The 26,796-nt window shown below is 40.6% G+C and overlaps 1 protein-coding gene across 1 annotated transcript in view; it reads right to left on the bottom strand.

Moving 5' to 3' along the window:
* Window positions 1-3,652: 3,652 nt before the first annotated feature.
* mtx2 (metaxin 2) overlaps window positions 3,653-26,796 on the bottom strand; it is a 66,355-nt gene continuing 43,211 nt past the window's right edge. The window contains exons 5-10 of the mRNA XM_067987613.1: window positions 22,484-22,560; window positions 21,871-21,963; window positions 21,634-21,672; window positions 20,777-20,902; window positions 5,301-5,377; window positions 3,653-4,624 (exon numbers count right to left, since the gene is read on the bottom strand). Coding sequence (XP_067843714.1) covers window positions 4,414-4,624; window positions 5,301-5,377; window positions 20,777-20,902; window positions 21,634-21,672; window positions 21,871-21,963; window positions 22,484-22,560 — 623 coding nt within the window. The 3' untranslated portion in view covers window positions 3,653-4,413. The remainder of the gene's footprint in view (window positions 4,625-5,300; window positions 5,378-20,776; window positions 20,903-21,633; window positions 21,673-21,870; window positions 21,964-22,483; window positions 22,561-26,796) is intronic.

Genomic DNA, 26,796 nt, shown 5'->3' with positions numbered 1-26,796 from the left:
GACAAGTTGAAGGGCTTTACTAAATTATTGCAAACAGTAGTGGAACTGTCAATATTTTAAAATGACACATTGATACTTATTGTGTGAATGATGCCTTGTAAATGTCAAACCATTTGCAAATTATTTATGTCACTTTTCCACTATTGTTTCAGCACAGCGCATAAACTGCCTCCCCAGTATAACACGGTCAGCAAAAAAAGCTGAACTCAGCTTTTTCCTATAGTTGGGTGCTGAGCAATCTGCACAGGGATGAACGTACACAGGGCTGTCATTTGTCCAAGACTGTACATGATCTGAAGGTTTTTCACTTTAAACGCCAACCTATGTGGCAGATGATGTATGTGTTTCTTCAGTTCTGTGATTACCAGCTCAGAGCTGTGGTGCAACACTCTTCACCTCATCAGTTCCAGGAGCTGCGCTCCAACTTGGGTGAAGTATTCGCAGCAAGATGGCTTCTGACATTCAGTGAGGAGGTGGCATTCGGTTGTAATTTGGGTTTATAGATTTTTGAACAAACCTGCTGCTGCTGGCCAACTAAAACAATGTGCCTGCTGGACTATTTGTATCCATACATTATATTTGTGGATTTATCTTTTCAAAAACATCTGACTTTTATAGAAAGCTGCTGTCACTGGCTGGAGGTAGCAACAGACACAATTCTTCAAGCACATAACCCAGTTTGGATTTGTAAGACCAGATAATGAGCAGCAGTTTTTCTCTGTAGTGAATCATTAATCAGAGAAATGATCCTTGCTGGTGTTTAGATGTTTTACTTAATTCCTTACCTCTGGCCTGCTGCCCCACTAGTGCCAAAATTATTATTTCTCACCCAGCAGGTGATAAATAACAACTTCAGCCATGATTAATACTCTGAATTTCTCAACCAGACTAATGTAAAAACTAAAACCTGCAGAACAAGTGGGTGATAATTGTTGTGAGAGCCATGGGAGCTGTGGTCTTGCTTGTAAAAGAAACTGCAGGAAATGAAGCGCACACTAGTAGCTCAGCTGATCCTAAGAGGCATCATTAGAGGCACATCACCAGCAGCCTTCATTTGAACATCCCTTTTCTTTCTTCTCCCAATTGTACATTTGAATCATTTGGTCAAAAATCAGTTTGTACTAGGTTTAATTTTTATACGTGGCTCAAGCTTAGTGAAAAGATTCACAAAATCATGGACAAAATTCTACATATATAGTGCTGCACTAACAATAACCACTATTATCAATTATGCCTTGTTACAGTCATGAACTTTGATCAGCAGACAGATACACTGAAAGATATCACAGTCCAGCATTTTTTGTTATGCAGCTTCTTTCAGGATAACCATTTTATGACCTGAGGAATTAATTGCAATGGATCAAAAAAGTCTGCATATTACAAAAAGATTAAAATACCTTTAGATTCTCCGTATTCTTACAACTAATATAGTGACTACATTAAGGTTTTTCATAATCTGCTTGGACTCAATGTTTAGGAGCTTTATTCTTGGTCTTTGGGCTGCAGTTAAATTGTGTTTTTTGCTCTTATTGTTGCTATTTGCATCTGTGGTATGATCTACAACATTTGCTTACATTAAATTATTTCAATTATGATAGCAATGCAAAATTTGCAGCAAAATTACACTTTGATACAGAACCAAGTAAATTTTTGTGCTGCATGCAGAATTAATACTTTGTTACATTATAAAAACAATGCTTTTTCTTCCATTGTTTTATACCTTTCATAATGATTACAGACCACACAGCTTTCATCACCCACTCTCCTCTGTTCCTGCATTACATTGCACTGCTTTTATTCTTTGATCTTTTAGCTTTTTCTCTAAACATTCAGAAACCATCTCAATGTCCTGTGGTGGATTTGCAATGGCAATTCGAAACATACCAGTCACAACATTAGCAATTTAAATATCTGCAAACATTGAGATGAAGTGCTAAGGTAATTTACAGAATTCTGTTTTGTGTTTAGTTATAAAAGTCACACCGCAAGCAATTTCACATGAAAATATCAGCAAAATACTAACACTTGAGAATATGCTAATTGCTAGGGTGTATAGTGAAACAAGACTATATTTACCAACCTTGGACTGACTCCATTCAGACTTTTATGGATAGGCAAGTCTCCAAAATACAGGTTCAAAGATGGATTATTAATTTGTCATTGGGACAGACTGATGATTACTGTATATTGGTGGACTTTAAACATTCAATTAGATTAAATTTTCAGTTTTTTGGCAGTATCTATAACTAAGAAATGGAGCATCATCGCTATAAGATTAGTTTTCTTTTCAAATCATCAGGCCTCTGTTCTATACTGAAGCAGAGCTTTAGATTTTGTATAGAAAACCTAATTTCAACTCATTAAACACATCTAAAGTGATTTTTTCCTATCATACAATATTAAATTTGCACAAAGCTCATAATCTAATAGGCCCCTTTAAATGTACATTCAAAACGTATGCCATTGCTGATAGCTTATCACTATTAAGCTTTTCATTGAAATAAGCATTTTTTACACAATAAAAGCAATATAACATTAGACGGAAGGTTTCAGTAAAAAATTGTTAGGGCTCACAGTTCAAAGTGCTTGACATGAGGTGAAGGCAAAAGATCATGAATTTTGGAAAATGTTCAAAGTTCAGGAAAAAAATTAATCTAAATGTCTCACCAATCTTAACAATAAATTTTCCTCTGAAAATACTAGAGAAGAAATTACATTCGCAATTTTGTGTAACTCTAACTATGTACTTAAAAGTGGTTAGTAATCCCAGCAAATAGCTACCATTATGATTTCTGTTGAATCTTGTGTTGCATTTCAATGACGATATATTGACTGCAGTTGTATTATACTACTGTTCTGAGACAGCAAGCAGTCCAGTAACATCACTACATTGCCGTACCTCTTATAAAGTGCTCAGTAATCCAATGAATCACCTGAGCAGTTTTAAAACCCAGTTTCACACTGAACTAGAGTTACACTCCACCTGGTGTGAAACCCAGATGGTATGAGTCAGCCACCTGGAGGGATCCTGCACTTTACGGGGTTTGGACATCTGACAGAAACCTGATCCTTATCTGCCACTTTGCTTTGATGCAACCTTCGATCGCTCAATGTTTCACCATTCCTTTTAAAATGCACAAAAAAATGTGCATAGGGTAATCTGAAATGATGTGAAAGGAAAATCATATATATATGGTTAACACCTGAAAATGCATATTCTTTTGAGAATATGCCATAAATATTCTAAGTTTAGATATTTAAAAGATAGTAGTGATATCACAATTTGAACAAATCAATGGTCTGCCAGCCATAGAATAACCTGCTAATGAGCGGTATGTCATACAACTGCACTTTGACCTTTTCTGGTCTCACATGACATATGCAAGTCTCAGCTACTTATTTCACAGACCATTTATAAATATCAGCACCCAATTCACAAACTATTTGTACAAGCCAGATCTCTAACAATGTCACTTTTAGTCCAACTGCAACAGTAACAAAAAGTACTGCTGCTTTTGCGAGTCTTGTGTCTTAGTTGAGTGAGCTAAGCTACATCTGTAGGTCAATTGATGCCACAACCAGTCAAATTGCCTGAAGGAAAATTGCATTACAAAAGATGGGATTCATTTTAAACAACTCATTACAACTAATATTTTTGTTTATATCCATATAACAGGTTTATTCAGATTTTATCAAGGCTAAACAGACCTAATATGAAACCCGTAATAAACAAAGGGAAATTTTGTCCAAATATAAAGAAACCAGCTTATATATAGGCAGGGCATTGAGTGTTGACCACACTTAGACAAGTAAGCTGCTTCTTTCAAGTGAACTGACCCTCTGTCTGGCTCATTTCTGGAGGGAGTCATCCTTTGAATGCTAATATGAAACAGGGACTAATCACCTTGTAAACACAAGGATCTTCTTTCAGTACATACTTGTTAAATCCCAAAGAGGAGCAGATTACCAGTTTAGGGTTGTAACAGCTAACATGGTAATCTCTAATGTGCAATGCAAATTCTTTGCCCTTTTGTGCTTGTGGGGGGACTCAGAAGTCACTGTATTTACTACATATATAAAAGCACTAAGGTCAAAGAGGATATTTAGATTTTCTACATTATTCTTTAATGTATTTTAATTAGATACAGCGCCATCAAATTGTTCATTCAATTTGTATTAATTAGAAAACAAAGCACTGGGTCATCATGCTAACAATTAGGGTCTGCTGATCTATGTATAGAGTGTTATCCATAAAATGTTACAGGAGATTGGACTGTAATTGCATTAACCACACTAAACTTGGCAACCAGCTCCTTCAATACTCTTCAGTTTCATTTTTTTTTGCAACTGATGCAATGTTAATTTTTTTTGTTTCCAACAATAATTTCCTCTTTTTGCTTTGATCTTTGTTAATTACTTTGTGGAAGAACCTCTTGAGCACCTGGATGCTGAACTCAAAGCACTCTCTCGATCATGCTCTTCAAAGTAGTGCTGCTCTATTCTTCTACAAAACTTTAGGAGGTTTTCATAATTTTTCACTTTGTCACCAAGTGCATCATCGGTCAGCTGAGTTGTAAGGATTGTGAACAGATGACCAAACACCAGTGCATCCAGTTCTGTTGGCCTGCAGCACAAACATCAAAAGGTTAGCTAACCATTATTTTAGACGCCAACATTGAGGCCTGTAGCAACAATCTGTCACAAAGAACAGGTTAAGGAAAGGTTATTGCAAGGGATATTAACGTAGCACTTCTGTTCCCCAATAAGCTGTTGGCATTTCCTAACTAAATTAAGCCAATCTCTATAGGTTTCACAGACGCAGACCATCTTAATTTTTATTACTGTAATTTATTATACAGGTACTTCTGTCTTATGAAAAAAATCTTGTCATTAACAGATTAATTACATTTTTCCCAAATGAACATAAATTAAATATACCAAAATAGTACACTTAAAAATGTATGTAGGATAATGTCTTGTGACCACTGACAGTTGCTCTTCATCTCTCAGTGAAAAAAACAGGAGTCTGCTTCCCCTGCAGCTACTGTGCATAACAAAACCATCCTTGAAATAGAATGCTGCACTTCAAATAGCAAAATACATTGCTTCTGGGCATTTCATCTGCCAAAGATTCTGACACTGTTAATAAAAGAAACTACACAGTAGTAGCATTCCTTTGTATTAATGGCTAAACAAATGGAAATAGAGGGGACATGAAAATCAAATGAATACAGCACAAGCCTAAAAAGACCATCTCTGTTCTCCACTATTGTAACTGTAATCATAACAATGTAACTTACTGTCGGGTAAAGAAATAAGGTTGGGTTCCAAGTCTTTGAGAGAGAGCCTGACAGCATCGATCTACATCCTCAAGCACCTAATAGTTACCCAGAGGGAGAAAATCAGAAGTTACATAGGTAATATATGCAACTAAAACTTGGCATGAAATGTTTTAAATATCTGCTCGCTTTTGGGTCAAATACTGTAAATACAAGAATGATAGTGCCCTGCTTAGTTGAAAACTGACCATGCAACCAACATTTGGGAATATAAATTACTTTTCACTGGGTTTCATGAACTGGTCATTTTGAAGTTGACTTTATACCATGTCAAATCCTAAACCGAAAATATTTAATGTGGTAGAACTTTAGAAAACTACCTTCTTCACACTTCTTTATACACCAGATGCTTTAATATTCTCTATTTAAAAATCCAAATATAAACTTGTGTGTGAAATCACAAAAAGCAGCACAAATCCAATCCGACCAATTACCGCCCCATGAGTCTACTCTCAATCATCAGCAAAGTGATGGAAGGTATCGTCGACAGTGCTATCAAGCAGCACTCACTCATCAATAACCTGCTCACCGATGCTCAGTTTGAGTTCTGCCAGGACCACTCAGGTCCAAACCTCAACCGATGCTCAGTTTGGGTTCCGCTAAGACCACTTGGCTCCAGACCTCATTACAGTCTTGGTCCAAACATGGACAAAAGAGCTGAATTCCAGAAGTGAGCTGAGAGTGACTGCTCTTGACATTACCAGCGCACTGTGGCTGCAGTGTGTACCATCTACAAGATGCACTTCAGCAACTCACCAAGGCTTCTTCGACAGCACCTCCCAAACCTGCAACCTCTATCACCTAGAAGGACAAGGGCAGCAGGCGCATGGGAACACCCTACCTGCATGTTCCCCTCCAAGTCACGCACCATCCTGACTTGGAAATATATCGCCGTTCCTTCATCGTCACTGGATCAAAATCGTGGCACTCCCTACCTAACAGCAATGTGGGAGAACCTTTACCACATGGACTGCAGCGGTTCAAGAAGGTGGCTCACCACCACCTTCTCAAGGGCAACTAGGGATGGGCAATAAATGCTGGCCTTGCCAGCGACGCCCACATCCCATGAATGAATAAAAAAAAAGTTGTCCCTATAGCCATTAATCTGCCCAATTTGGGTATCATAGTTCTGTACTTAAGACCTGCTGTTAGAACAGATTTAGTACTCCATCCTTACTTTGACCAGTGGCAAATTTACAGGTAGGGAAAGGAGTGTTGTATTCACATAAATATTTGGCTTGGTGGCTTGATACATGAGCTCTTTGGTAAAGGCAGCAAAACATGAGGCAGACACAGCACAGAATTTTCAACATTGTGGTCAATCACTTACATAGTACAGCGGTAAGTCCCATTACATAATAACTACAGTAATGTGTTATTTTTTATTTAAAAAGGAGAAATATATAACTACTTATTATATAGTCAGACAATACAATGAGTGCAATATCCAGATCTTCAAAACTCATTCTTGGTCTAAACTGGATAAGCCAGTTTCCCATTGTGTATTTCTATTTCATGACATAAAACCTAAATGGCAATAAGTTGCACATAACCAGCAGTAGGAAAAGAGCACTTTTGAAAATGCCCCATTTCATGAATACACGCTATTTTTTAAAAACACTGCTTTTTATGCATTAAAAGGCACAGGTTGAGACATAGATATAATCACTGTAAAGACAAAAAAAATGGGACCCTCAGCAGAACAATCTTATCGCAAAGCCAATCACTGAGTTGCTTAGAAGAGAACCATAAATTGATGATGCAGTATCAACATGCCAAAAATCAATGATACATTGAATTTCACATTTGAGTATAACCAAATGCCAATTGTTTAACTGCTCAAATTGCTCACAGAACCTTCAAAAAAATAATTAAAACAGAGAATAATGAAAAAACACTAGCGTGGTAGCAGCTCAACATCAGGCACACCTTAATTTGTGTGTTTGGATAGCAGGAATTATTCCCTCAACCCTTTCGAAACATTGGAATTCCTAATTGTTGGGAGAGAACTCTACAATAACAACTTGCGTTTATATAGCATCTTTAACGTAGAAAAACATCCCAAGGTGCCTCACAAAAGCATAATCTACACATACGTGCATCCAAGTACAAGCAGAGTTTTACCCTAAACAGGCCAGTTAAAGTTCAGCAAAGGAATGAAGAAATGTAAGCGCAGATCCTCTTGGTTAGAGCCCAAACTAGCTCCAGTTTTTTCTAAGGCTCGGCAGGCAGCAGGCATGGCTTAGACAATCTGGCTTGAGCTCATGCCCAATTTACTGATGCACAATTTTGTGGGACTGAATGAGACACATACAGATGTGTGCGAGCCTTGCATAAGCTGTATATGTAGGGAAATAAAGCCTCACACTGAATTTCATAACTTCAGACAAAGTTGTGTCCCCAGTACAACCCGTACCTATATAAAACGGAGACATGACAGGAAAAATGGCCATTGTATGCTTTGGAGCGCAATTTCATTGAACGTGGAAGTCTTTTTTTTGTGGTGAGCATTTCTCTACTTGTGTATTAAACATCTAGCTAAACTTATATTTCCCTCTACATTTTTGACTTTTTGTTGAAGCCTTCAGTTTGTTAAGACACACATTTCTAAAGTCTTGGCAATTGCTGTTGCAGTACAACTTGTAGCTAGCAATATTACAAGCAATGGAATCTCTTCGGCTGTTCCCACTGTGCTGCATAAAATATGCAGCATCGTCTCGGCACTCTACACCAGTATCCCCCACGATGACGGCATCGCTGCGACAGCATCAATACTCAACACCAACAACAGCCAATCTCCAGACGCCATCCTACAACTCATCCGCTTCATCCTGGATCACAAGGTCTTCACCTTCGATAACCAGTTCTTTACCCAAACACACGGAACAGCCATGGGGACCAAATTCGCACCCCAATACGCCAACATTTTCATGCACAAGTTCAAGCAGGACTTCTTCACTGCACAGGACCTCCAACCAACACTATACACCAGATACATCGACGACATTTTCTTTCTATGGACCCACGGCGAGGAATCACTAAAGAGACTACACGATAACATCAACAAGTTCCATCCCACCATCAAGCTCATCATGGACTACTCCTCAGAATCAGTTTCTTTCTTGGACACACGAATCTCCATCAAAGACGGGCACCTCAGCACCTCACTCTACCGCAAGCCCACGGACAACCTCACGATGCTCCACTTTTCCAGCTTCCACCCTAACCACGTCAAAGAGGCCATCCCCTATGGACAGGCCCTGCGAATACACAGGGTCTGCTCAGACGAGGAGGAACGCGATGGACACCTACAGACGCTGAAAGACGCCCTAGTAAGAACGGGATATGACGCTCGACTCATCGATCGACAGTTCCGACGGGCCACAGCGAAAAATCGCATAGACCTCCTCAGAAGACTAACACGGGACGCAACCAACAGAGTACCCTTTGTCGTCCAGTACTTCCCCGGGGCGGAGAAACTACGCCATGTTCTCCGCAGCCTTCAACATGTCATCAATGACGACGAACACCTCACTATGGCCATCCCCACACCTCCATTACTCGCCTTTAAACAGCCACCCAACCTCAAACAGACCATCGTTCGCAGCAAATTACCCAGCTTTCAGGAGAACAGCGTCCACGACACCACACAACCCTGCCACGGTAACCTCTGCAAGACATGCCAGATCATCGACACAGATACCACCATCACACGAGAGGACACCACCCACCAGGTGCATGGTTCATACTCCTGTGACTCGGCCAACGTTGTCTACCTCATACGTTGCAGGAAAGGATGCCCCAGAGCATGGTACATTGGCGAGACCATTCAGACACTGCGACAACGGATGAACAGACACCGCGCAACAATCGCCAGACAGGAGGGTTCCCTCCCAGTCGGGGAACACTTCAGCAGTCAAGGACATTTAGCCACCGACCTCGGGTAAGCATACTCCAAGGCGGCCTTCGAGACACACGACAACGCAAAATCGTCGAGCAGAAATTGATAGCCAAGTTCCGCACCCATGAGGACGGCCTCAACCGGGATCTTGGGTTCATGTCACGCTACACGTAACCCCTCAAGCGAACAAATGTTATCTGTTTTTAATATAACGGGTCATTTGCTGTCTTTTCTATGTTTCTGCCTGTCTCTCTCTGTTTTTTTTTGGTGGTTTGTATATTCGGTGGCCTTTTAGGTAACACCTCTCTGTCTGCACACTGTGATTGCCTTGGCAACGGGCAGTTGGAAAGACTATCTGTAATCACCAGGTATTGTTCTGTGATTTATAAATGCGAAGGGTTCGAGGATTTCATTTCCACAACATTCACCTGAGGAAGGAGGAAGCCTCCGAAAGCTTGTGAATTTCAAATAAAATTGTTGGACTATAATTTGGTGTTGTAAAATTGTTTACAACTGCATAAAATAGATGAGGAGAACCAGTTCACAAGGCACATCATCTTCAGGTGCACACCTCAGGAAGTACGTTTGCTGCCGTCAATACCCGAGGATCCTTGTTTACACATCTCACCACTTGTACCTCGGTACGTCAAAGGAGATCACTCTTCAGCACATTCACTTCACTATTGAAGTGGTGACTGAACTATGCTACCTGCTGCAGGCGGATTGATAGATAATTTCAAGGACTTGGTCAACTTTTCCCTGTGACTATCACTGTGACATTAGGCTTCTATGCAACATGATGCATCCAGGCCACTGCCGGGAGACATCTGCCAAACAAGCCAGTCTGCAGTTCATTCCTGTATAAACCATGGGGAAATCCCTTCATCACTTTCATCAATTGGAGGGCACAGAGCTTTTAGCATCTAACAGACTTCCCAAGAGTCTAGTGTTATAGGCCGATTCATTTGTCCATCAGGGCTACACACTTCAACTCAAATGCATTCATCAACAGGAAGGGCTACCAATACATAAATGGTGGTTTCACACCCCACAGAAATGATATTTAAATATTAATTCCCATTATCCAGGGCATACCAGTGATGCTTTCATTATGCAGTAGCCTACATTATTTGACAGTCCGCAGAGAATTTTGTGGGGCTGAATGAGACTGAGATACAGACGTGTGCGAGCATCAGAACTACCTCTTGTAGCCATAGCTAATGACCCCAATTAGAAACCTCCACATTGCAGAAGAGTGTAGATGCAATACGGCCCATATCACCACTTGAGATACTGTGAAATACATCATAGGGATGCTGAAGCAACAATGCTATTGCTCAGATCACTTGGGCGGAATACTGCTCTACAGTCTGACCAAAGTCTCCAAAATCATTACCATTTCTTGCATGATGGTTCATTTTGCCATCCAAAGAGGAGTGAGCATGCAGCAGGATAAGGAGCAGATTCGTGGGGCTTCAGGCGCACAGTATGAGTTTGAGGAGAAGCAAGGTGACATTGATGGAGATGATGCAGTGAGGAAGACAGATTAGAACTACTAACAATAAATACCTCCAACCACTAAATAAGTGTTCTTGCAAAAGAATGCCTACATATTGTCTCAAGCACATACCACAGATAACCTCCACTCAGGCTGAACTGCCATCTTTCAACTTTGCCCCAGTACTTATTGTCTTTCCATGGCCCTACCTAACAAATACTGTCCATCCAAAGGAGAATTAAAAAGAGCTATATTTATTTTGTGATATTTATATCGTAAATATGCTCTAAGTCCTACTCCTGTGCTTATCATTTGTGACTCAATAACGTATGTTAGTCCTACTTCTTGACCCAAGATTGTGTCCCTGTCCTGCCTGAGTGGGAGGAGCAACAGCGATGGCAGGTTAAGGTCAAGGTCAAGTTTGCAGCCCTGCTGTGAATGTTGTGGTCTTGGCTATCTGGGTGCAGTGTCATGCAATATCCCTGCAACAGTTGGAGCCATGTCAGACAATGCAGTGACTGCTAACACCTGCACCCTCTCAGGCACTTCCTCAAACCTTTGAGGGACTCAGCTGAAATGAGAGGATGTGGGGTTCCCTTGAGTGGCAGCCACCTCTTTGGACCCCTATCCTGCCATGTGCCCAGGATATCACACCCCAGCTGCATGAGTGCAGCCTGTACGGTTTCTACGATGTGGGTAAAGGCTGCCATCACTGCCCTTTCCAAATTATCTCCCAATCTGTCAAATCCGATGGACACAGTCTTGTATGACTGGATACCCAAGGTCTCAAATGGTCCCAGTCATATCATTCTCTCACTGCTTTGGAGCTCCCCTGTAAGATGTCTGTAAAGATGTAACTCGCTTCACGTTACTCTGCATTTGATAAACCTCTCCTGCATGAAAGCATGGATATCGTAGATGTACTACTGCACACTCTGACAGCTGCTGTAGGCTGCAAAAGCCTTTTGCTCTTGCATAACTTTACTTTGAAGAAAGGCCCAGTAGGATACCAATCCCTTTCCAATACAATTCTCTTTATACATGTGGCACTCCTTCATTAGTTATCCCCATACTGCCAGAGCAATCAGAGATGAAGGTGGGATCTGACAATGGGGAACAAAGGCTCCACAGATCTCAGCCCTGACTCCTGAGCTTGTGGTCTTAGATGTCTGGAATCCTGCTCTAAAAAAGATGAAGGATGAGCATCACATTTCCATGAAGGCACTGAGGATTATCTCGGAGGAGCTGAGAAAACATAGCAAGTGTCACAGCGAAGTCCAATACTATCTTCAGTGCCAAAATCCAAGAAGGATTCAACACAATGCAGCCACCTGGAGCAGGAAGTAGCACCACAAACATCTGCAACCATCCCCCCTGACAGAGAGGCCTCGAGACCAGTCGGTGCATTTAACACAGATGATTTGACCACTGGCTTTCAGGGCTTGGGGGGCTATGGAGATAACAAAGGAGAGCAGTTTCTGAGAGCTTTAGAGCAGCATCTCTCAGGGTCTGAAGGATCTAACTGTTATGCAGGTCTGCTCTGCTGCTTATTAGTGGGCACTCAGATCCAGGCCTCAACACAAGTGGCATGGTTAGAGGCCACCTTCATGATGCTATCCCCAGACCTGGTGACAGTTCATGTGACTTTTTTAGCCAGCACACTCAGGTGTCTGCTCATGTAGTTGTCAGAATATACAACAGTCTGTCCACTCACCTGTAGTGGCAATGGAGCCTGAAGAGTCCTCTGGGAATTAGAAGCCCTGAGACAAGGGCCACCTTGGTCCCAAGAGCCTCATGGCACCAAAGAACAGCTGAGCATCACTGTCTCCGGTCCTCAGGTATTGCTTGAGCACAGCACCGGGATACGATTAAGAACAGTACAGAGAGCAACCAGCGTAATCTTGGTGATACTTACACCACTTGTTATATTTATATGTGCACATAGTAAACCCACTTTGTGACATGAAGTCCAGTGTTGCAAAGTTTGTCTATTCTTTGTTTGGTTTTTGTGTTGAGATCACTTTGCAAGTGGTGTAAGTATCACCGATTACCCTGGTTCCTCTCTGGAAGTTACTGTGCATCTTAGAATGGCTATAACTCTGCCATATCGGACCGATTTAGACCCCAAATTCCAGTCCCCTACGCTGGAGCTATATAGCTTTTGTACCGAACAAAACTGGAATTTTGGCTCTATACTGAGCTATTCAAACATCAGGAACAACTTTATTATTGCTGAATGGCCTACTTCTATCCCTATGCTTCTATGTTCTTAGAACCTACAGACCACGCCGCTCCCTCGATGTCTCAGAAGAGATCTGCTTAAGGAACTACTAAATTTAAATACTCAAAATACAATTTTACATAAAAATAAAATGCAAGTACTTTACCTGTACTCACCCTGTTATTCTCTCTTCGTCCCTTTTTCTTAAAAAACTTCAATTTTCCCATTTCACTAATATACTCTATTCTAACCTTTTGCCCCCCTTAAAGTTTCTACTTACCTATTTTCTTCTGTCTGAGTATTTTTTTAAAATTTGATTTTCAATGGTTGAAAACTATCTTTAAATGTTTGGTTTACCAGTTAACCAAATATCCAGATTTTGAAGATTGCCATGGTCACATCATAGATGCAATTAGGTATGATGTAGAATGTACAACACAGAAACAGGCCATTCGACCCAACAGGTCCATGCCGGTCGGTGTTTATGCTCCAAACGAGCTTCCTTCCTCCCTACTTCATCTAACCCATCAACATATCCTTCTATTCCTTTCTCCCTCATGTGTTTATCTAGCTTCTCCTTAAATGCATCTGCTCTAGTCGCCTCTACTACTCCTTGTGGTAGCAAGTTCTACATTCTAACCACTCTCTGGATAAAAAAGCTTCTCCTGAATTTCCTATTGGATTGATTAGTGACTATCTTATATACATGGCCCCTAGTTCTGGTCTCCCCTGCAAGTGGAAACATGTTCGCTACGTCTACCCTCTCACTTTCATAATCTTAAAGACCTCTATCGGGTCGCCCCTCAGTCTTCTCTTTTCTAGAGAAAAGAGCCCCAGCCTCTTTAATCTTTCCTGATAGGAATAACCACTCAGTTCTGGTATCATCCTAGTAAATCATTTTTGCACCTTCTCCAGTGCCTCTGTATCCTTTTTATAATATGGAGACGAGAACTGTTCACAGCACTTCAAGTGTGGTCTAACCAAGATTCGATACAGGTTTAACATAACTTCCCTGCTTTTCAATTCTATCCCTCCAGAAATGAACCCCAGTGCTTTCTTTGCTTTTTTATGGCCTTCTTAACCTGCATCACTACTTTTAGTGATGTGGGTCCCCCTGCTCCTCTATACCCCATTTAGACTCTTATTTTCCAAGGAGTATGTGGCCTCCTTATTCTTCCTACTGAAATGTACCACCTCACACTTATCTATATTGAATTTCATTTGCAAATTACATGCCCATTCTACAAGTTTATTAACGTCTTCCTGGATTTTGTCGCAGTCCTCCTCAGTATTAACGAAATCCCCCAATTTGATGTCGTCCGCAAATTTTGAAATTGTACTTCCGATTCCTGAGTCCAGACGACAGAAGACAGAGGGTTGTTTTTCAAACTGGAGGCCTGTGACCAGCGGTGTGCCTCAGGGATCGGTGCTGGGTCCGCTGTTATTTGTTATTTATATTAATGATTTGGATGAGAATTTAGGAGGCATGGTTAGTAAGTTTGCAGATGACACCAAGATTGGTGGCATTGTGGACAGTGAAGGTGGTTATCTAGGATTGCAACGGGATCTTGATAAATTGGGCCAGTGGGCCGATGAATGGCAGATGGAGTTTAATTTAGATAAATGTGAGGTGATGCATTTTGGTAGATCGAATCGGGCCAGGACCTACTCCGTTAATGGTAGGGCGTTGGGGAGAGTTATAGAACAAAGAGATCTAGGAGTACAGGTTCATAGCTCCTTGAAAGTGGAGTCACAGGTGGATAGGGTGGTGAAGAAGGCATTCAGCATGCTTGGTTTCATTGGTCAGAACATTGAATGCAGGAGTTGGGATGTCTTGTTGAAGTTGTACAGGGCATTGGTGAGGCCACACTTGGAATACTGTGTACAGTTCTGGTCACCCTATTATAGAAAGGATATTATTAAACTAGAAAAAGAGTGCAGAAAAGATTTACTAGGATGCTATCGGGACTTGATGGTTTGACTTATAGGGAGAGGTTGGATAGACTGAGACTTTTTCCCCTGGAGAGTAGGAGGTTTAGGGGTGATCTTATAGAAGACTATAAAATAATGAGGGGCATAGATAAGGTGGATAGTCAAAATCTTTTCCCAAAGGTAGGGGAGTCTATAACGAGGGGGCATAGATTTAAGGTGAGAGGGGAGAGATACAAAAGGGTCCAGAGGGGCAATTTTTTCACTCAAAGGGTGGTGAGTGTCTGGAACGAGCTGCCAGAGGCAGTAGTAGAGGCGGGTACAATTTTGTCTTTTAAAAAGCATTTGGACAGTTACATGGGTAAGATGGGTATAGAGGGATATGGGCCAAGTGCAGGCAATTGGGACTAGCTTAGTGGTATAAACTGGGCGACATGGACATGTTGGGCCGAAGGGCCTGTTTCCATGTTGTAAACTTCTATGATTCAAATCATTTACGTAAATGATGAACAACAGTGGTTCCAATGCCGATCCTTGTGGAATACGATTTCCTACCTTTTCACAGTCTGAGTAACTACCTTTAATCCCTACTCTCTGTTTTGTAGCCAGCTTGCTATCGATTTTGCTACTTGTCCCCTGACTCCACATGCTCTGACCTTAGTCATGAGTCTACCATGCAGTACCTAATCGAAGGCCTTTTGAAAATCCAAAGATATTACATCTACAACATTACCCTTGTCTACCTTTATGTTACTTCTTCAAGGAATTCAATAAGGTTGGTTAAGCATGACCTTTCCTTTTGAAATCCATGCTGACTATTCTTAATTATATTTTCGGTTTCTAGATTTTTTTCTATTACATCTTTGAGCAAGGATTCCATTATCTTTCCTACCACCGACATTTAGCTAATTGGTTTATCGTTCCCTGGACTTGTTCTATCTCCCTTTTTAAATATAGGAATATTAGCTGTCTGCCAGTCCTCTGGCATTATTCCCTTTTCTAATGAATTTTTATATATATGTAAATGCATCAAAATTTGAAAAAGCTAATGCCAATGACTCTGCTCGGCAGGCCATTGTCTGTGCTGCCCCAATGGTTCTTAGTTCTTTTATTTATTTGACAGTTACCAAATCATTTTCCATGTAGTGTTCTATGAACTATGTAATAACATAATTTTACAGTTGGTATGCCAGAAAAGCCAATATGTCGTCAATAAAAGATCTGCTTTAAACTTACAGAATAATTCAATAGCCCTTAATTATTTTGTTTTCACTACAATACCAGAAATTAACTGCAAGGCAATTAGAGCATATTATAATAATGGTGAAGGAGGCATAAAATGCTTGATTTCAATCTAAGAACTAGGCACTATCCTTGAACAGTTCAAACTGTACTCTTACTGAAGTCACCTGGAACTAATCGGTCACTTTCAACAATGCATTATGCTTTATGTAAAATCCCTTTGAATGCCACAAGTTACAAGCTAAATACGGGCAAGGAAGCATCTTAGCTCATCCATTTAGAAAAAAACTACAATCTCTCCATCATAGAATCCTACCGTCTCTTAAATGATTGCAAGGTTTTATCCTAGAAGACCATTCCAGATGTTGACCACTCTTTTCAAGAATTTTTTTTAAAAAAAGAACTTGCATTTATATAGCACCTTTCACGATCTCGGGACATCCCTCTTTGCTATACTTTTGAAGTGTAGTCACTGTCATAATGAAGGAAATGCAGCAGTTAATTTGCACACAGTAAGGTCTCACAAACAGCAATGTGATAATGACCAGATAACCTGGCGTTGGTTGAGGGATAAATATTGGCCAGGACACTGGGGAGAACTCCCTTGCTCTTCTTCAAAATAGTGCCACGGGATCCTTTTCATCCACCTGAGAGGGCAGGCAAGGTCTCGGTTTAACGTCTCATCCGAAAGACGGCATCTCCGACAGTGCAGCGCTCCCTCTGTACTGTACTGGAGTGTCAGCAAGTCTCTGGAGTGGGACTTGAACCCATAATCTTCTGGGTCAGAAGCGAGAATGCTACCACTGAGCCATGATTGACACCTGTCAGTTCACAACCTCAGGACATCCGAAAGCACTTTACAGCCAATTAAGAACAGTCACTCTTGCAATATAGGGAAATGTAGCAGCCAATTTGCACAAAGCATGATCCCACAAACAGCAATGAGATAAATGACCAAATAATCTGTTTTAGTGATGATGGTTGAGGGATATATATTTGCCAGAAGACTGGGAAAGCACCCCTGTTCTTTTTCAAATTGTGCCCTGGAATCTTTTACATCCATCTTAGAGGGCAGGGATTCACTCCACGTGATATCAAGAAACGGCTGAGTGCACTGGATACAGCAAAGGCTATGGGCCCCGACAAATTCCCAGCTGTAGTGCTGAAGACTTGTGCTCCAGAACTAGCTGCACCTCTAGCCAAGCTGTTCCAGTACAGCTACAACACTGGCATCTACCCAACAATGTGGAAAATTGCCCAGGTATGTCCTGTCCACAAAAAGCAGGACAAATCCAATCCGGCCAATTACCACTCCATCAGTCTACTCTCAATCATCAGCAAAGTGATGGAAGGTGTCGTCAACAGTGCTATCAAGCAGCACTTACTCACCAATAACCTGCTCGCCGATGCTCAGTTTGGGTTCCGCCAGGACCACTCTGCTCCAGACCTCATTACAGCCTTGGTCCAAACATGGACAAAAGAGCTGAATTCCAGAGGTGAGGTGACATTAATGCCCTTGACATTAAGGCAGCATTTGACCGAGCATGGCACCAAGCAGCCCGAGTAAAATTGAAGTCAATGGGAATCAGGGGGAAAACTCTCCAGTGGCTGGAGTCATACCTAGCACGAAGGAAGATGGTAGTGGTTGTTGGAGACCAATCATCTCAGCCCCAGGCATTGCTGCAGGAGTTCCTCAGGGCAGTGTCCTCGGCCCAACCATCTTCAGCTGCTTCATCAATGACCTTCCCTCCATCATAAGGTCAGAAATGGGGATGTTCGCTGATGATTGCACAGTGTTCAGTTCCATTCGCAACCCCTCAAATAATGAAGCAGTCCAAGCCCGCATGCAGCAAGACCTGGACAACATCCAGGCTTGGGCTCATAAGTGGCAAGTAACATTCGCGCCAGACAAGTGCCAGGCAATGACCATCTCCAAGAGAGAGTCTAACCACCTCCCCTTGACATTCAATAGCAAAGCCATCGCCAAATCCCCCACCATCAACATTCTGGGGGTCACCATCGACCAGAAACTTAACTGGACCAGCCATATAAATACTGTGGCTACGAGAGCAGGTCAGAGGCTGGGTATTCTGCGGCGAGTGACTCACCTCCTGACTCCCCAAAGCCTTTCCACCATCTAAAAGGCACAAGTCAGGAATGTGATGGAATACTCTCCACTTGCTTGGAAGAGTGCAGCTCCAACACTCAAGAAGCTCAATATCATCCAGGACAAAGCAGCCCGCTTGATTGGCACCCCATCCATCACCCTAAACATTCACTCCCTTCACCACCGGCGCACAGTGGCTGCAGCGTGTACCATCCACAGGATGCACTGCAGCAATTCGCCAAGGCTTCTTCGACAGCACCTCCCAAACCCGCGACCTCTACCACCTAGAAGGACAAGAGCAGCAGGCACATGGGAACACCACTACCTGCATGTTCCCCTCCAAGTCACACACCATCCCGACTTGGAAATCGCTGTTCCTTCATCGTCGCTGGGTCAAAATCCTGGAACTCCCTTCCTAACAGCACTGTGGGAGAACCGTCACCACACACACTGCAGTGGTTCAAGAAGGCGGCTCATCACCACCTTCTCAAGGGCAATTAGGGATGGGCAATAAATGCCGGCCTCGCCAGCGACGCCCACATCCCATGAACGAATGAAAAAAAGCTTTGATTTAACGTCTCATCTGAAAGTCAACACCTCAGACAGTGCAGCACTCCCTCAGTACTGCATTGAAGTGTCAGCTTAGATTTGTGCTCAAGTCTCTGGAGGGGGCTTGAATCCACGGCCTTCCGATTCAGAGGCGAGTATGCTACCACTGATCAAAGACCAATACCAAGGATTGAGAGCAGCCTTAAGTATGCCGGTCATCAGTTTGCCTTAAAGAAGTGTTCTCGATTTACCTTTTCAGTATCATTTACTACCGTACATACTTCAAGATTGCCTGTGATTTCCTAGGAAGGTTCAAGAACCCAAATTTCTCCAGTCTTTTCTCATAATTCAATTTTCTGACAGAAGGAATCAACGTTCATGGGTGGTCTCTGCATCACTTTCAGGACTTCAATGTTTCTTCTGTACCTCGGTGACCAAAACTAAACACAGCACTACAGGTGTGTCTGAGTGATGTATCGTAAACTTTCAGCATGACATTCTCCACTCTGTGACCCCCCCCACCTCTACAGTTTCTAAACTACATCAACAAATTGTATGCAGAAACTCAATGCAAACTGGTCAAATTTACAGATGATACTAAATTGGGGTTGGGTGGCAGTTAAGCCTGATGAGGCAGCCAGGAATGAGCGAGATAAAATCTAGGCAGAACACTGGCAGATGAAATTCAATACAGATAAGTATATGGTATTGCACATTTAAAGACAAATGGATGACATACATACTCTATGAATGTATGGAGTCGTACAACACCAGGTTATAGTCCCACAGCTTTATTTGAAATCACAAGCTTTCGGAGCTTTGCTCCTTCATCACCTGACGAAGGAGCAAAGCTCCGAAAGCTTGTGATTTCAAATAAAGCTGTTGGACTATAACCTGGTTTTGTACGACTCCGTACATTTGTCCACCCCAGTCCATCACCGGCATCTCCACATCATACTCTATGAATGGTACTGAACTAGTTAAGGGTGGAGCTGGAAGATCTACGGAATACTTAAATGCCCTATCACTGTTAAGCAACTTTTAACAAACCAAATAAATGCTGTAGTAAATTGTTAAATCAATAGAGCACAAGTTGGAGGATGTCATGTTGAAACTGCACGGTGATGACTAATATTGTGTAGATCATGTTACAGATTTAAGTAATAAATTCTGTCAGAAGAAGTGTGAAAGGCAATAAACAGCTTCACAGTAGATTAGCTGCCAGGGCCACAGGCTATGGTGTTTAATCAAAATGCAGGAGCAGTTTATTACTGTACACTTTATAAAGTCTAAAAGCATGAGGAGTTTAAATTATAGTGTCCAATTTGCTTAAGTATATTTTTGTTGGTCAAGATATCGTCACATTCTTGGGCAGTGTTGACTAACAGTAGCATAATGTTGCGCAGTGTCAAACTCTTCTGAATTTTGATTGAATGGTGTACTTATGGAAATTAACCGCCATCGTATAGAAGTGAGTTTACATCAGTCACTAGATGCAGGGTTGTGATTAACTTTCATCATTTAGTCTAGTATTTTCATTTTCTATGTCCACTGGTGTTACAAATACAGATTTTGAAAGTGTGTGGGCAACAGCAACAACTTGCATTAATATAGAGTCTTTACTATAGAAAAATGTCCCAAGACTCTTTACAGAGGCATGATCAGTCAAAACTGGATGCCAAGCCGAAGAGATATTAGGAGGGGTGACCAAATGCTTAGTCAAAGAGGTGGGTCTTAAATGATGAGAGGTAGGGGAGGTGTGAAGGGAATTTCAGAGTGTGAATTCCAGAGTGAATCTACTTCTGCGATTTTAAATAAAAAAGCTCACCTTCAAAAATATCATTTCTGTCTTGCTTAAAATAATTTATTTTAAAATAGCAAATAGTTTCAAGCAATACAAACTCTTGTACTATAATTACCATTGGATTAGAGCTGGAAAACAAGTTATGAATGCAACAATGGCAACTCTGGAAAAATATTAATGACTGACCTGTTTAAGAGTTTTTCCAGCCCATCCAATTGCCTTCATCTTGCGTCTTACTTCCCATTGCTTCTGATAGGCCAAGATATGGTTAAGAGGCCACGGATACGGTGAGCCATATCTGGAACGAGTTATCTTAAAACACCAAAAACTTTGGACCATTAAAAGTTTTTAATTTTACACAATCCATGAAATATCATAAAGTTCCAGTTAACCCTTTAATTGGAGTGGTACAACATTTAAAGAAACAATAAAATTAACTAATCATTTTGAAATCTACTTATAAATGAATGGGACAGCACCAATTCAACCAAACCAGTCTTGACTTATCTGACTCTCCCCAAGATTGTGTTACAGTCTTTAATTTGCTATCATTTATGTTTCATTTATCAGCGTAAATTCTACATTCCTAGTTACTTACTGGCCTTAAAGCTGCCTTAAAGTCTTGTGAATGATGTTAATGAAAGCATATTGTAAGTATTATGGTGTAAACATGTGATACTGATCACATAAGTGAAGGGTTTTAAGTTTCTTGTTAAATTTAATTAACTACTAGCTTGTAAATATTGCAAGAGATTTTAGGCATATGATCATTTTCTAAATTCTTAAGTCTTAGAAAATGATTAATGAAATGCTACAACTTTACACTCCTTGATCCTGACAAAATGTATCCATGGATAGTCACAATATTGCATAAAGTTACCCTATATTAGGATATTTGTGAAAGCAGCCGCTTTTAAAATGGAACAAAAGTATGTAATGATTGCTGTGTTATTGAAACTAACACCATCAATGTTGTAGCATTTGCAAATCAAAGGCCCATTTCATTAAATTTTAATTGTCATAAATGCTGAAGGATTTCTCACCTTTGCTGAAGTGCTGTCATCACACCACTGTATGTAAAGCTGCAGGATAAAACATATTGCCAAAAGTTAGTCAAGAACTAATCACACATATGACTGCAAATTGCAAATATACATAAAACATGACAGGTTTAGATGTAATCATTAATCACAAACAGGAAAGACCAACTGGGCTGTTCGTCATTGCTTTACAATATTAAGAAAACAAGAACAATGTAACAATCCTTTGAGCTGACATACCTCTGCTGTCAACAGCATATTATTCACCAGTTCTGTGTAGGCTTTCATCTCAGCCTTCTGAATTTCATCCAGTCCGTCACTGAGTGAGTGACCCTAAAGAGACAGGTTATGCAGATGTAAGTGCCATTAGTAGATCAAAACTCATAATGCAGTTGTGATGATCACCAATACTGTACAGTCACAATTGATTTCCCTTTAATTGATCATATTACAAACCATAAATGAGTTGTGAAAAATGAAAGTCAAAACAGATCTAACAGCTTCAGATTGCACTGTATATTCTTTTTTTGGAAAAAGGTACATACATTCTTTGTTCACAAAATTATCCTTTGATCATAACTATTATTAAATGAAATTGAACCTACAGATGTGTCAAAAGTTAGCCATGCCCAATTCATTTGGAAATGATTTTATTATGGGACTGTATCACACTTGTATCATTAAAGAATCATAAGCCTAAAATACTCTTAAATATGGCAATAAATGTAAGCATTTTATCCATACATAATTTTTTTACAGATTGCTGAATCAACATACATGCCTAAAAGTGACAGATGAAGTGGCATTTAGAGTTGTAGTAACAAAGTATGCTTACAGCTGTAATTTTTCTTACCTTGGCTTTTGCAAACTGCACTATAGGGCCAAGTTCTGATACAACATGATTACCCACATGTATAAAGGGAGCCTTGCCTAATGTAAAACAAGATCACTCGAGTTATTATCACAATTTCAGAGTGGAAATGGAAACACAGCTCTCAAAAATAACACAGATAAAATAGATTACGGCTAAGAATATCACTCAAAAAGCCATCAAAATGTCATAAGGAGAACAACCACAGAGCTACACAAAATATAATTGTAAACTAACAGGCTCAATTTCAAAATATATAGTACTATCTCAAATGTGTTCTCTGGGGAAAAAGAAGAATGTGGTACTACATTTGATTATTTGTTTGCTATTTTTAAAATGTACTTTGTGTTATGTGTTCGGGTTTATTTAGCAATGCAGGTTTGTCCACTCCTTATATCTAGTCAAATCCACTAGTATGCAGCTCTACTGGTGTGAACATTTTTTCTAGGGCATGAGATCAGCTCACTCAGTATTGATTATGTGTTTACCCTTCCTGGCCCATATGGTTCAGCTAGTCACTGAGCTAATGGAAAATCCCTCTAGTGGGAAAACACAAATTGGTTAGAAGAGAGAAGTGTTTCAGTTTTCTTCTTGTTTGCCATGTATACAGAAAGCGTCACATTGGATCCTATAATCTATAGCACCAAGCTCACGTTTATAAAATTTGTCATTGGGAGCCATCTTTTAAACTAAATATCAGCAATGTTAACCCATTAGGCTAAAAGGGAAGCATACATACTGCCACCAGTGGTTGAGGTGCCATTATGAATAAGTGCAGATTTGAGAGTCAGTCTAAAAAAAAGAGTTGAGGAGGCATTATTGCTTATGTTCCTATTCACAAAATTCAGAAAAGTTGATGAGCAGCATCAAAAAAGTAGACACAGCCCTACAGTAGTAAGTTGAAGTTGTGAGGAAATAAAAGCAGAATTAAGTCACGTTTTGAACTAAACCAAACTCTGAACAGTAAAGTATTTTACAAGCATATCGGTAAAAAGAGAATTGATAAAAGTGAGGTGGGACTCCTGAGAGAAGAGGGATTGTCGATTTGTAGGTGATAATCAAAAAATAGTACAGGTATTTAATAAATACTTTGCATTGGTCTTTGCTAAAGAGGATATCAGTGAAGAGGTGAATCCTGAAGTTGTTGAGAGTGAGATGAGCAATATTATGATGGATTAAAGGAAAATTTTAGATGAATTAGTCAGGCTAAAGGAAGACACTGCACCAGGGCTCGACAGGATACATCATAGGATCCTGAGAGACATGAGGGGGGAAATTGCTGAGGCCCTAGAAATTATAGCGCACATTTTCCTGGGGACGTGCCATTGTAATGGCGCATCTACATTGTGGAGACCCTTGAATGGTGCAAAAAAAAGTGGAAATTATGGAGTAAGTGACTCACACCATTAATTACGCTGCTCCATATTTTCCTGGGATTTTTACACTGCTCCGCCATTACCCTCGCCCAAAACAGTTAGAAGATCATAACCCCTCCCCCATTAAAATCAATGGCGGTCGCAATTCTCCTGCATTTAAGCCAATTTTCAATGCCACTGCCACCTAGCCCTAAAAATAATGGTCTAAGTGGCCTGGCAGTGGCGTAATTTATTGCATCAAGATCGGGTTTAAACTCCCAGTTATTAAAAATAGATCCCTGTTACAAAGATTAAACCAGGATCTTTGAGTATCCACTTCCTGCACCTGGGATTTTCAATTTGAATACTGCCACATCACATGTCCGGAGCCCTTTCAATTTATGAGATCATTTTCAGAATGTAAATGACCCCTTCTCTATTTTCCCACGGTGCTCAACCTTACTAAAGCCACTAACACAAAAAAAATATATTTTCTAATAACTCTAATTTGCTTAATAATCACTGTTGCTTCAATCAGTTATGAGTAAATTAGTATACATATACCTCAAAAACATTTCAAGCCCATCTACTCAGAGGAAACTCAGCATGTCATTATGTCAATTTTTGTCCACAATGATTTGCAATCTTCATTCTCATTCAAACAGAAATTATCAGAACTTTTCAATCAGTTAAAAATTCACGGTTAGCTTGCTTAGATCATTTTATGCCCTCCAAATCCACAAAAATAAAGGTCAATAATTATTTTATTCCTAAATTAATCATTTTATAAAGTAGCGGCCTGAATTCATAGATCACACACAGCAGTGAAACTGACAGAAATCTCAAAATTCGAAAAGGGACACTACAACTTAAAATAATTGTGGATTAAAGTTTATTTAAGAAGTTAGACTTTCATTCACCAAAACCCTTCCGCGGCGCTGGATGGCGAATGTGCCAACACTTCAGCTCTTCGATCGGCGCTGAATGACTGATTTGTTGCTATGTTCACGGTGGCATATTCTAATTAGAAAACCAGCAAAATTGGGAGCAAGTTAGCAACGGCGCACTATAGACGGCAAGATTTACAGTGTATGTCGTCAATCTCACTTTTGCAGGAAAATCTCGGCCTATATTTCAGGGCTCCATCGAGTGTGGATGTGTGCTAAAGGGCTGGAAAGTGGCCAATGTAGTACCCATCTTTAAAAAGGGAGACATAGTTAATCTAGGTAATTATAGCCCAGTTAGTTTAACACTTCTGGTAGGGAAAATTTGTAGAGTTTCTATGAAATTACCACGTATCTAGATAAAGAGAAAATAGAAGTAGCCAGCACGGTTTTCAAAAGGGATGATTGTGCTTGACAAACCTCATAGAATTCTTTGAGGAGGTAACAGATATGGTAGATGGGGGAAATGCAGTGGATGTCATATACATGGACTTTAGGAAAGCCTTTTTACCACACAGGAGATTACCAGAGAAGATAGAGGTACGGAATTGAGGGAGGATAGCAAACTGAATTGAAAACTGGTTAGAAAGGAGGAAAGAGGGAGTAGTAGTAAAAGGCAGTTACTCAGAGTGGTTGGAAGTGGGTAGTGATGTCCCACAGTGTTCATATTCTGGGGACACTTCTGTTCACTATGTATATCAATGATTTGGATATAGTCCAAGAGGAAATAGTGTCGAAACTTGCAGATGATACCAAAATAGAAGGCATAGACAATTCTTTAGAAGACCAAAAGAAACTCCAAAGGGATAATGACAAGACAGGGGAATGAGCTAAAAAGTGGCCTCGCCTGAAGTTACTGTGCCATTTATGCATAAATAACGGCCATTAGCCTCACAGTTACTTTGACAGCAAATTCTGGCCCATAATTGCTATTGTGAATGTAGGAAGAGGATGTCCAATGCAAAAAACGTTCCCGTGAGCCAAGTCCTTTCCTGGAATCATAGTCTGTTCCTACACTGAGTGCAAAACTCTCTGATCCGAAGTGAGTAGGCAGCCTGTGGCGCCTGTGCTGGCTGCCGAAGTGTAGGAGACAAACAGCCACAATACAAATTACAGTGTTTTCATCAAGAGCATGGTTGACTCTTTTTTAAAATAAAATAAAATAAAATAAAATAAAATAAAATAGAGACTTGAGGGGCCAGATTTGGTTTGTCTGTTTTATTTGGATGGCAGCTGAATATTTTTTCCCCATTTCCTTTGTGCCTCAAAAAAGTAATTTCAATACAGAAGCAAAATTACAACTAAATCCCATCAATCGTCAAATGCAGGGCCACGCCAGAGGGAAACGCACAACCTTTATCGACAAGTGCTCGGCAATCTGTGCATGCGCACAAAAAACTTTTGGGGCATTCTGAGACGACTCGCCTATAATCTGTGTGCACAACTGCTTGGGCCTCCACACCTGCCTGAAACTCTGTGCATGCACACAATAAAGCTGTCAAAGCATTCTGGGTGACTCAGCTCAAAGTGCTGGAGGCAATAAACATGTGGCGTTTCATCAGCAAATGCTGACACACAAAAACTGTCAGCGCGAAACACTGCTGGTTAGAATGTATTCAATTGGGTATTACAGTACACTGATACAGCAGTGCTGCAGCATTTTACAGTAGTTTGTCGTGGCTGACCTACATTGGCTCCCCATCGCCCAATTCCAATTTAAAAGTTACATCCTCATGTTTAAATCTCTCCCTATCCCTGAAACCTCCTCCAGCCCTAAAACAGCCTCAGAACTCTGCATCCAACTGTCTTTGGTCTCTTGTGCGTCCCCTTCCCGTTACCCCACCATTGTTGGGTCTTCCTTCAGCTGTCTATGGCCTACAATCTAGAATTCCTTTCCTAAACCACTCTGTCTCTCTACCTCTCTTCTTTAAGATCCTCCTTAAAACTTATTTCTTTGACCAAGCTTTTGATCACTCCTCCCAATATCTCCTTCTTC

The sequence above is a fragment of the Heptranchias perlo genome, chromosome 7 (genome assembly GCF_035084215.1).
Source record: "Heptranchias perlo isolate sHepPer1 chromosome 7, sHepPer1.hap1, whole genome shotgun sequence".
Lineage (NCBI taxonomy): Eukaryota > Metazoa > Chordata > Chondrichthyes > Hexanchiformes > Hexanchidae > Heptranchias > Heptranchias perlo.
Note: the sequence above shows the minus strand (reverse complement) of the source record. Positions and strands in the feature narration are given on the sequence as shown.